The sequence below is a fragment of the Phlebotomus papatasi genome, chromosome 3 (assembly GCF_024763615.1).
Source record: "Phlebotomus papatasi isolate M1 chromosome 3, Ppap_2.1, whole genome shotgun sequence".
Classification (NCBI taxonomy): Eukaryota; Metazoa; Arthropoda; class Insecta; order Diptera; family Psychodidae; genus Phlebotomus; species Phlebotomus papatasi.
The window spans coordinates 756,543-769,157 of NC_077224.1; the positions used below are offsets into that span (position 1 = coordinate 756,543).

Below are 12,615 nucleotides of genomic sequence, written 5' to 3' on the forward strand. Positions count from 1 at the left end.
ACCTAGCTCAGTTACACCATCGTCGGCTATTCCTTTATACAAACATAACTTATAGGTTAGAAATCGTTTGAGTTTGAAACACCAAAAAATACAAGGGTTATAAACTTTATGGGTGAATTTAAACAATACAAAGAAATAAAATAAATATAAAGACTTTTTATTTTTTTTAATCATAATTCAAGATAAAGCTATTCTCACCTGAAAGTATATCAATAAAGTCTTAAAACTGGACTTTAAGTAACAAAGCTTTGATTTCCGAAATCCTCAGCAGCCTCAACAGTTTTATTCATCCAGAGTTAGCTACTCAAGCTCAACTAGATTAGCACATCAGATCGTTTTGTTTTCGTTATTGCTGCTTTTCTTGAATCTCTGGGACAATTTCTGCTTCACACTAGGATTACTGTTAAAACCATTCTTTGATTAAAGCCGACAAAATCGGCTTCTCACACAGGAATGCTGAACTTTGTCTAGCACTCACTTTACTCAGTTGACAATGTATTACGTGACGACTAGATTTGCAAACAATTGTGCTTTATTAGGCAATTAAGATATTTTCAATAAAAAAAACGTATCATGCGCATATTATTTAATTAATTCGCAATGAAAAATAAAATTGAAACTTAATTTGAAACATTTTGAAGATATTTCAAATTAAGTTTCAAAAAAAGTGAAAGAATTTAACATATAATAATTTAAATTATTTTAAATTTTTAACTTATGTAGGGGAAAGTGACCATGCTTGATACTGTAAAATGATGTCCGAGTTTTGGATTTTTTTTCTGACTACCACATAAATCGCAGCGTTTTTTCCACTAGGACAAAAAAATGTTTTACTTATAAGGTTCATAATCCCACCTGAAGTAATTCCTGGAAATCCTTCTAATTTCCTCAGAAGGAAAATGAAAATACAGTGGCGATTTTTATAAAGGTTGGACCAGATGTCTACCTGTATAGAGATTTTCCCTACCTATATAAGCCCATTTTCCGCTGTAAATATTACACCGGACTCAAAAAATGACACATTAATATTTAGACAGAACTCTAATCTACCTGATTAATTTGTTTGCACATGGGATAAGATAATAAAGAATCACTTTTAAGCAATTTTTCTAGGACGTATTTTCACACAAAAAAAATGAAACCATTCTTCTAAAATATGGACACGAAAGTTGAAGGTTATGTCAATTGACATAAACGAAAATAAAACATCTGATGAATAATATTACTAAACAATTCTATTTTCCAATGTTTTATGAACTTTTAAGTTAATAAGTGAGTATAAAAACGTGGAGAAGAAGACCACCTAAGTTCCACTGTTGCCTTGTGAAGCCTGATATCCTCTAAAAGTTTCTTTGGAAGCACGCACAACTCCCTGAAGATATCCAATCTACACAGTAGCAGAATTAGGGATTTGGCTCAGGATTAAAGCTTTATCGGATGAACAGGACCATCAGTACAGATTTTGAGAAACCCTCAGGAGCAGTTGAGCATCTCAAGCGGTTTTCATTGAGTAAGATTTTCGTAAGATTTCATTGAGTAAGATACCACTTCCGGAAACCATTGAACTCAAAGTGCACTGCTGACTTTCCGGAAGATCAGGATTCCAAAGGCTGCAGAAGTGTCCTGTCCCTAGTTCTCGTTCTGTTTTGGGAAATTTCCTGAAGATTAGTCTGCATTGACTGTCTCATCCAAACTGTTGCGTTTTTCGCTTCTCACTTTGTTTTTAACCATCTTCTGGATCTTCTGCGTAAATAAATAGAATATATTTTATATTGTATTTATCGCTAAAATGAATAAAATAATTAACTCACCTTACTTTGAACTGAATCACAAAATGTTTCACAATCTTCATGAACTTACATCTTTTGACAAAAAAAAAACAAAATATGAAAGTGAGGTTATGTTAAAGATACACAAAAATCAGTTATAAGCTGTAGGAGCTTATGGGAGATGTGATTCTTTCATTGTGTAATCGGTTTTTGCAATCTTGAAAAAATATTCTTATGTGAAAATAATGCAAATTTGTTCCATAAATACTCAACTGCGGCATAACTGAGTCAGATTATTTTTGGTTTATTGACTTTAAGTTTTTTTTCTTTCTAGATTCTAGTATTCCATCAAATCGCATGATTGCAATAGGTGTGAGGACGAAAGAATCTGACATAATGATAGTGAAATATCAAGCATGGCTCTTTCTTATTTTAAAGCATGGACACAGGCAGGATTTATTAATTTTCCACCACCTACACAACAAGGCTTTCTTAGGAAAAAGATTTTTCCAGAAATATCAACTATGGTCAACCCTCAATGACCTGTAATTGGAATTTCTTTTGATAAATAATATTAACTATGAAAAATCGTATGAAATATCATCCATCGAAATTACAGATTTGGGTCTATTTTTGATTTTTGCTTCCCAAAACTGGGAAAAAAGGGCTACGCTCCTAATTTTTTGAGGAAATGTGAGGCTTAGGACTAGCTATTAAAATATATTGCAATGAGTCACAATTATTGATTAACATAGGACAAAATTAGTTATTATCAAGGTTGGACATTATCAAGCATGGTCACTTTCCCCTACTGAAGTAAAGAATTATTGGTAAGATTGTTAATCACAATGTAAAACAACATTTTTCTTCTCACGGAGTTTATGATTTTACCGATTTTACCTGTTCTATGGCTAAGAACCAATTCTTTGCAAACAAAGAGAAAATTCTTATCGTCATAGAGGATTCTACGACGGATTTATGGCTCCGTATATCGACAGTTCATAATATAAAACGAATAAATCGTGAATGGCCAATTTTAAAAGAGGGCTACTTCAAGCTGAGATTTTACATGCTGAGTAAGAGGAAAGTCCTCTCCCTTCGAACGTTCATGCCTTCGAATAATGTGAAATTCTGTTATTTTTCCTAAGGGAATTGCACATAATTATCAATAATTGATAAATATTTAATAGGAATGTGTAAATCTCTTAGGAAAAATAAGAGAAAATTCATATCATTTGAAGGCATAAACGTTCGAAGGGAGAGTACTTTACCCTATAGAATTTTTAAGATTTGAAACATGAAAAAAACCTCTATAACTTTGAGAATTATTAACTTTCCGAGGAAAGGTAAAGGGTATCAAGGAAAAGCGAAAAAAAAACGAATTTTGCGAGAAACCGACTTATTCGACTTATATCCTGATAAGTCGATATAAAGAAGAACGATTCCGGAGCCCATACAACCAGGAGGTGTATAAGCGCTACCGAAAAGTAACTGTTGTCAAGCAAATACGCCTAGAAAAGCATCGGTGAGCTGTTTGTCTGGTTCACAAAGATGAGAACGACCCAGCTTGAAAATCTTTAAGAGCGGACTCTATACTTCGAGGAAACGAGGCCAACTCAATCTCCGATCGGCCGATGGCGTGGACCAGGGCGCCAGCTCATTAGGGGTGCGAAATTGGACAATAATGGCGCATAACTAGTTCATATGGCTATGGGCCTTGACAGACCTGAGGATTAGCCGAGAGACGGCTTAACGTAATTATACTCGACATAATGGTTAAACTTAATTTCCATAATTTTCCACTAAGTCGTCTCTCGGTTTAAATCGTAAGTGTGTCTAGGGCATTAGGGTCATGAGTCAGGCGAAGACTAGGAATTTGTTGTAGCGTCGGTTAAGTAAGTCAGAAATTAGCTAGTCAGTAGTATGAAGAAAATTTGCTTTTGAAATTACGCGTCTATCATACAAGAAACAAGTAACAGGTAAGAAGTATTTGCGTCTACCGCCATCTTAGCGTTAGTGTCCACCCTAGTATGGAACCAAACGGTACAAATGCTTTTTCTTATGCTTTTAAGCATTTTTAAAACACAAAAGTAATTCACAACTTCTTAATTTTTTTATATTTTGAAAGATTAAAAAACATTTCAATTAACGAACATCTTGAAACCCAGAATGTTTCCATTAATTTAAAAGATATTCTAGAAAAGATTTAAAACCACAATTATAGTAATTTAAATTAAACTTCTGACTTTGTAATTTAAAATTAGCTACAATTTTTTTTAAAAGAAAAATGCTGTGATAATAATTTTTGCTAGTTATCCTGTGTCCCTTTAGAATTTGCAATAATTCAAAAACATGGTGTTTTTACTGAACTTCCATTCATCTCTTAATTCATTTGTCCAAGTGTATTATCCTCACGGCATATTCCCATGAATTTAGTGTTTCTAAAATGCAAAGAAAAAGAATCTGCCAACATTTGCGTAAAATCCTTCTTTGTGATTCTTTCGTGCAGATAGAAAAATTTTGCCAGTGGCCCCCAGAAAAATACCAAACAATTCTTCCATTTGTACACGCATGTGTGATTTTCTAAAGGGTCTCCGATCTCTTCTCATCTCACACCCTATGAACAATCTCCAGTAAGAAAGATCCCTTGCCTAATTTTTCTCCTTTCTTCTTTTTTTTTCCATGTTTTACGGTTTCAAACATGTATTTGGTCGTGTCTAACATGTTTTTTTTATGTCCATGATGCCCTCTTTGAGGATTCCTTTCCATTCCTCATTGCATTTTTTTTTTTGAGGATTGCTTTTCGCTGAAGGACAAATACCACACGGAAATGAATTATTATTTTGTCAAGCACATTCGGAATTGAATGATGGAATGCTTGAGTGCATCCCTAAAAGAACCAAAAACCGTATCACTGAAAATTGGATTGTTTCGCTCGCGCTTATAACATTGTAATCCTTCTTTTTAGCTTTCTTCAAAGGAAGATATGGTGCAAGACCTTTCTCGAGAAATTCTCCTTTGAACTCTTGGAACGCTTTTGAGGGAGAGAAAAAAAATATCGTTGATGTTTTTGCTGGTGTTATTCTCAAGATCTTACAATGATCTGGGTTGTTTGTGTAAGATATACTGCTACTTAAGAGATCTTGAGGTGCCTCCTTACATCTCAAGAGAAGAGTTCTTTAAAGGGGATTTTGGATTAAAACTCTGGAATTTGTGTTGGATTTCTTGCTCCAGGAAATTTCTTTTCTATTTATTGTCAATCTATTTGTAAGAAAAGTACTTCAAATATACTTCAATGCCTAGGTAATTTCCCCTCAATTAGTTTGTTTTCTTCTTTGCTTTTATTATTTCTATCCAACCTAATTTTGTGTTTTAAGAAAATGAATCCTCAACCATCAAAGCTACGACGTTTTAGTTTTTACGATCTCTTCTCTCATCTCCATCCGAATCAAATTATAAACTTACAGTTGATTTTGTTTAGCTCCTTCCATCGGTGGTAAAAACCTAAGTATTCGCTCTCAAGAGAAGCGGATTAAAAATCCAATGAATAACATTAATACCTTATCAAATCCATTTACGGACACCATATCTTAAGAAATTAATTACCATACCGACTTTTTTTTCTTGGGTAATTGGAAAACTGGTTATATTAGCGACATGCCGCTTGGGTGTTCATTTGTGAATTCATCACGAAAAATTTTCTGTATGGCCTTTTATCTCTAACCACTTTACCTCCTCTATCGCCACAAATGTAGCTCTTCTTATAAGAAGCAAACAGTGGCAGTAAAAATGTTAATTCCTTCCCCTGTATAATATGCAAAATATTTTTATTTTACTGTATTTATATATTCAAATCTCTATTCGCCATGTGGATCTTTTTTTTTTCTAGCAGCTTTCTAACAATTGAATATGAAATAAGTTTGTCCACTTGCCGGTTCTTCTTTTTCATCTACACAACAATAGAACTTAATGAATCATATGGCAAAATTAGAGAGAAATGGGCAGTCATTCTGATATAAAATTATTTTAATTAAGTAATAATTTTGATGATTAAATTGCACGATTAAATATTCATGTGAAGAGGCAAAAAAAATAAATTTTGAAATAGAAACACGAATTTCAAGCAGAATTCTTTGATGAGAAATTTTGTGGAATTAGACATGGACAAAAGGTTTCATCTCGAACAGACTTTCAGTGGAAAATGTGATCAAATTTCACGCTAAGATTTTAACATGGTATCAATTACAAATGATTAGTTTAATTCTGGCTGAAACAAGCTTCTGCAGTCTTATACATAATTATTCATTTTATTTTTCACCGTGAAAACACATTAACACATTGAGCTTATGTTTGTTATAACGGTCCGAAACGTATTCTCGGCAATTGGCTAAATGTATGCTCGCATATTAACCCTTTAAGGAAGAGTTGGACACCGGTATTCCAAAAGCCAAAACAATTTTCTTGACTAAGTCATTTTGTCCTCTAAATGATCCGAAAAATAGTTTTTATCTTTGGGACACCGGTGTCCCATTCGTTCTTAAAGGGTTAAGTAAAGTTAATACAGATAGTTTAAAAAGTTTCGGAATTGCAATTTAAAGCTCTTACACATTGAGTATAATTTTCTTCAAAAATTGCGTCTAAGATGTAGAGCTTTTAAAATTTAACAAATCAGCAAAAACTTACTCGAATGCAAAAACAAAATTTAATTATTTGAGTTGCTTTTAGGTTCTATGAGGAACATCTATTGCCTGTTGAAGTACTCGTGTCATGAGTTATTGACACTTTCTCTATCTGATCGAAGATGTTCAACAATTCCTCCATTTGTCGTATAGAAAGAAATAACAGATGTAAAAAAATTTTTTGCATATATCTCAGAATTAGAATAAAAGTTAAAATTCCGAAAAACGCAGTAATTCCGGAGAAACCAATTTAAAAGTTCAAACTTTAATAATCTAGTAGGGTCCTAATTCAAAACCATTTTCAGATGCTTTAACTTTGATGGAAGATTCAACACATTAAGTTCATATATTTTCTGAAGAGAATTACATAAATTTGCTCCTTGACTCTCCTAGAATGTTACTGTTTAGTGAAAATTCTTTAGATATAATTTGAAAGCTTTTTATATACAAGAAAAATACGCGAGCGTAAAATGCTTCTATTGGAAACAAATTAATCCAAATGGAGACAAGCGAAAGTTTCTAATTGGAGACAAACAGTGTAAGTGAAACCACGACGAAAGGCTTCCAAAACCTTGTTGAGTTTTTCATTGCGTTTTTCATTGGAAAACATGGTCGATCGATGAAAAATTCGATGATGAAAAGGTACACTTTTAATTTTTCTGAGAAATTAACAAAATAAAATTTGTGAATATGAATGAATTTTCGCTTTATTTGGAGTAAAATTAACTAAATAATGAAACTTTGGTATAGAAAATATATGAATATTGTAATTTAGTACTGTATTTATCATGAAAACAGTGACGTTTCCATTTGGAATAGCGAAAAATTTCCATTTGAAGCAGGTTTTGAATTATCTTAATTTACCCTAATAATTTTGTAATTTAATTTCTAAAAAATTAAAAGTAAAAAATAGATAAAATTGTAACCATGTACTGTGCATATTGCATCGTCCATATTAAAACCATATTAGAAGTCCATATTAGAAGAAGGGATCGTCCGACAAATGAGATCCTTTTAAAATAATACAGATTTAAATATTTTTTTATAATGCTCAAAGAAACACTCTACTGTCATACATCCCATAACAGAACCGACAGACCCTTATCAGAACTGGCTGAAAGGTTGCAAGTTAACTTTTCTAAGAAATCACATAAATCGATAAATAAATAGAATTGAATTATTGTATTGGCCAATCTCATACTATTCAGTTGATACAATAATCTTATTGCATAGTAGGGTCAAATTTGTCATTCCGGACAACGTAAAATTTTGTTCAAAGCACTTTGGAGTTAGGACAATTTTCTAAAAACTAGATAATATCAATTATGGAAATTGTCTTCAAAGTATTCTAGAATGGGATAATTACTAAATTATTGCTAGATTATCAAAGCCCGAACTTCCAAATTGATATGTCCGGAATACCACGTTGTCTGAAATTTTATTTTTTTATTTGAGACATTTTCCATCTTCGTTTAGTTCATCGCTGTTTTGGTCATCTTAGCCATCATTTACAGCAAAACTATTGAAGAGCTCTATTACAGATTGCATAATCTAAACTATAGTCATAATAAAACTAAGATTTACCTCATATATTCGATAAGTAAATAACACTATAACAATTCTAAAACATATGTTGGGGGATGTGGGGCTACTTTGAACTGTGGGGCTTAGATTGTTATACAGTTATTTTATACAATTACAATTATTTTATATAGATCCACAATTATGCAAAAAAAATCGTATAACAATGTAGCCCCACAGCTCAAAGTAGCCCCACCTACCCCTTACTGAATTCTTTTTTTTTTGCATTAGACAGAAAATCTTAAGGTATAAGTAGCTATGTCAATCTGTTTCATCAAGGTTATTTCTGCTATGTTAAAAAGTCATAATGCCATCTGCCATCATCAACTAATCGTGGTAAAATTTTAAGCTATAACGTGTCTCGATAGTTATTTTGTTGTGCAGAAAACAAGTCTCATCTCTAAACTGTTCAAAATTATTTAATGTAATGTGGTTCATTAGGACTAATAGTCCACTGCTCGGGGGTGTGTTTGATCTGAGCACTGGATCGAATTACACGAAAACTGAATGGTGAAGAAATGGCTTTAGAATAGTGTGTTAATTGCATGAGAAATGTGAAACTGAAAAATTTTACGTAACATATGAGATGACTATATATATTTGATATTAATTCTTAATATGTCAAGTCCAACGCATCAAGATTCTCTGCAGAGAATCGAAACCGCTGTGTAATGCTCAGCGCGTTGAAAGGTTGGAGTACAAAAAAAGTTGTTTTATTTTTGCCGACATTCTGTGAGATTGGTTGTGGTTGTGTTGCCTCTTTTTCAATGGGTGCACCAGAGTTGTATGAGAGAATATGTATAAAATTCGTTATAGAGTGGAGTAAGAACTTTTCACCAATAAGCATCTTTGATCATCTAGAAAAATGCCGTATTTTTTTAATAATTTAATTTTTTAGTAAAAGTTAGAAGTAAAGGATTAAGTAAAAAATGTATGACATCTAATCTATGATCCTCATTGATAAAAAAAGAGAGTGCGATTAACTTTTTTTCCTCGTAACTTTAACACTTTTTAAGTGTAAAAATATATCAACATTTTTTAATGTTAATTTTACACCTTTTGAAGGTAAACTTAACATGAAAAAAGGGTCACTTAAACCCCCAATACACCTAAAAAGGGTAATATTTACGCCGATTTCGGATCAATACTGCAGGGTAAAATTAACATTTCCGGAATGTTATTTTAACTTTTTCGGATTTCTCTCACTCAGTGTAAGCATTCAGTGTGTGACAATTGGGATCAGGAATCTTCGTTTTTTCCCTTTTGTTTTTTACACTTTTGTTATTTTTTGTTACCTAAAAGAAAATTGCTAAAAACAATTGATTAAAATCACTGAAAATAATTTTCCCAAAAAAAAACCTTCCTAATTGATAACTTGAAAGTGATGATATTTCCCAATACCACATAAAATGACGATCCTCATAAAGTACAAAAAAACATAGTTTAGTCGACCACTGAAGAAGGTTCATAAGGAAAGGAAGGACCGAAAGCTCTGGGCAAGATTGAAGAAGTGTTTTTCTTTTTGAAGTGACTTCAAATCCACTGGCCATCATCGGAGAGTCCTCTATTGCTAGTGATAACTTCCAAAGGCGATACTGCCAACTCCCCAAAACACAGAAAATTTCGTCTTGCCCCAAACAGGCGACATTGATAATTAAGAAAGCTTGAAGTGCGACTCTAAATTCGGACTCGAGGTGCATAAAGCGTTTACCTTTGTAATTTCAATCTGAATCAACCCTTGTCTATTTCAGACTAGAGATTTAGTTCAGCTCCTGAAGGTCTCAAAATCCTAAATAACAACAAATTTTATTGCTTTTCCAGAATCTATTAGGTCATTTGTCCGTAATGCCCTCAAGACACGATTTAAGCCGAGAGACGATTTAACATAATTGCAATCAAAATAATGATTTGACTAAATATCCATCGGTTTTTGAGTAATCCATCTCTCGGCTTAAGCCGAAAAAAGTTTTAATTAATGGGAAATTGATGGAAATTTAGTTAAATTATTATTTTGATTGTAATTACATTAAGCCGTCTCTCGGCTTAAGAGCAGAATCACATTGACAGTAAAATGCTCACCGTCGCCGTCAAAGCCCTCACCGTATTTCGTTGATTTACGTATTTTCATTGTAATTTTTACGCAAATTCTCAATTACCGTATTGCCTTATCTCATACTCGGTGGCACTAGGTGAAAATAGTATAAGAAAAACTGGAAAAATAAAAAGAAAATGTGATAAATGGTGAGTAAAAAAAACTGTACGAAAAACTGTAGCAAAAAAAATCTTACAATTTTTTTGCATTTATCGCATTTTCGTTTTATTTATTCAATTTTCTTATACTAATTTCACCTAGTGCCACCGAGTATGAGATAAGGCAATACGGTAATTGAGAATTTGCGTAAGAATTGCAATGAAAATGCGTAAATCAACGAAATACGGTGAGGCTACGGCGAGCATTTTACTATCAATGTGATTCTACCCCAAGTCGTGAGGGTGACTAAGGCATAACAATCCAATCCTAAGGTAAATTTTTCCAAAAATATTCACTAATAAGAATTAAAAGCACTAAAGCCATATGACTAAGCCCAAGGGCATGACATTTCCTGTGTGTCCCATACATTTCTAGCGATCCGAAAAAAATTTTGAGTTTATTAGCTGTTTTCTGTCATTGTAGAATTAATTAGTAAAAAATACTAATACAAAATAAAAGTCAATTTAATAACGAAGAAGTAACGGAAAACCCTAAATTGGCAATCTACGTAGTTTTGGAGATATCTCGTGAAATGTGTACGAAAACAGAGAAGAAAATAGGGGAGACCGGGGTAGAATTATCCACTTATGGTATTAGACAGTGGGATGTTATAGCCTGCCTTAGAAGGAATATTGAGGAAAGCACTACTTATTCAAAGTATACATCCCTTCCTATTCATTGAAATATTTTTCAGCATGGTACAAATATTTTTTGTACAAATTATATACACAATAAAAAGTTGCATTTGCTGGCTAATTCTACCCCGGTCTCCCCTACACTAAAATCGGTCGCATTTTTCAGAGCTAACGTTGTGACCCCCCTGTCTAAGCCTTAGGTCTGAACCTCGTATAATGTTCGTATAAGGTTATAGTGGCCAGAAGTATTATCTCCACCCTAGCCATCTCTCGCCTCAGCTGCCTTAGCTCTTTTGCCGCTCGCTTATGAGGAATTCTCGTATTATAGATGGTTTTGTATTTCTTACACACAGTCGTCCATCACTCGTACACGAATTTCAACTCAAAAGCGAGCCTTCCGAAAGACTCGGCGCGGTGTTTAGCAATCGCGAAGAACCGACTACGGCAGTTGCTTTAGTAAGGTTGAACACGTTGTTCGGTTCGGTTGGGATCTTGAGCTCTCTCCCGAAATCTTTTATTTTCAGTTATTTTACGTTAAGTGACTGCATTTGCCAGCTTGAGAGTTTTTCTTGCAAAAATTTGTTTTTGGAACTGTTTGTACTGGCAAATAAACTTATGGATTTATAACGATTTCTATCATAAAAACTCATCAATCAATACCTGTGCGTAGAATGTGTTTGATTGAGAAGTAAATCTGTGTCGTTTCTTGATAGGAAATGGCGAAAAAAATGTCTTGATAAATGTGGTTGATTTCAAAAAGTGACTGAAAGATTGTGTGTTAGATGTTGTGAATGAAGGTGATTCATTTTTTTTTTGCTGAACAATTCAGTAAAGTTTTTCCTTGAGTTAGAAGACACAATCAGTCAAAAATATGTCCAAGAAATTGGTTTTTGGTGTCTTATTGACTATTTGCCTAAGTCTGAACATCACTATGGCTGTGCTTCAGTGCGAAAGGATTGCTATTCCAGTTTGCCAGGGACTAGGCTACAATTTAACTGCAATGCCAAATTTGGCGGGTCATACAACCCAACATGAAGCAGAAATAATGGTATATATACATATGAAAAGAAAATAGCTATCTTATCGTAACTAGTCTCTCTTCTCTCTTTCTCGTATATTTTCCTATATTTCGTAATTATTATTTTATATACTTCTTGATTCCCCGGTTTCTTTTTTTTGTACCTGCCGAACCTATATATGAAAAAGTTACGGCCTCTTTTTTATTCGCCACTCTATCTCTGCCGGAACGGTGTGGTTGATTTTTAAGCGATTGAACCTTGCGACAATCTCAAAAGAAATTCCGAGATAATATATCAATTTAAAAGCAATCAAACTTGATAAGGGAACTTTTTAGAGTGTCGTGCTTGGTAATTTTGGAACTAGAGACACTCGTTTTTTTTTTAACTTCAAACACGATAATGATTTGCCTTTGCAAAGTGCACCCATTCACATTATTTCAGAATCATCCATTGTATAAGAGTAAGGGCATGTGGGGCCGTTTCGGACGGGATAAATAAACTAAGTCTATTGTATTTCACTTTTCGTGACCAATATTAAAAAAAAAAATAAATTAAAAAAATATACAACATACCATCCATACAATAAGTTTCCATAAATTTGCCATAATTTTGCCATTCCATAATTTTGTTTTTTCTTGTTTTGATTTAACGTTTTTTTCTGTTTTTGTTTTGTTTTTGTTT

At 33.1% G+C, this 12,615-nt stretch overlaps 1 protein-coding gene across 1 annotated transcript in view; it reads left to right on the forward strand.

Moving 5' to 3' along the window:
• The first annotated feature begins 11,284 nt into the window (after positions 1-11,284).
• Positions 11,285-12,615, forward strand: part of LOC129806343 (frizzled-3) — a 42,049-nt gene continuing 40,718 nt past the window's right edge. The window contains exon 1 of the mRNA XM_055854894.1: positions 11,285-11,963. Coding sequence (XP_055710869.1) covers positions 11,787-11,963 — 177 coding nt within the window. The 5' untranslated portion in view covers positions 11,285-11,786. The remainder of the gene's footprint in view (positions 11,964-12,615) is intronic.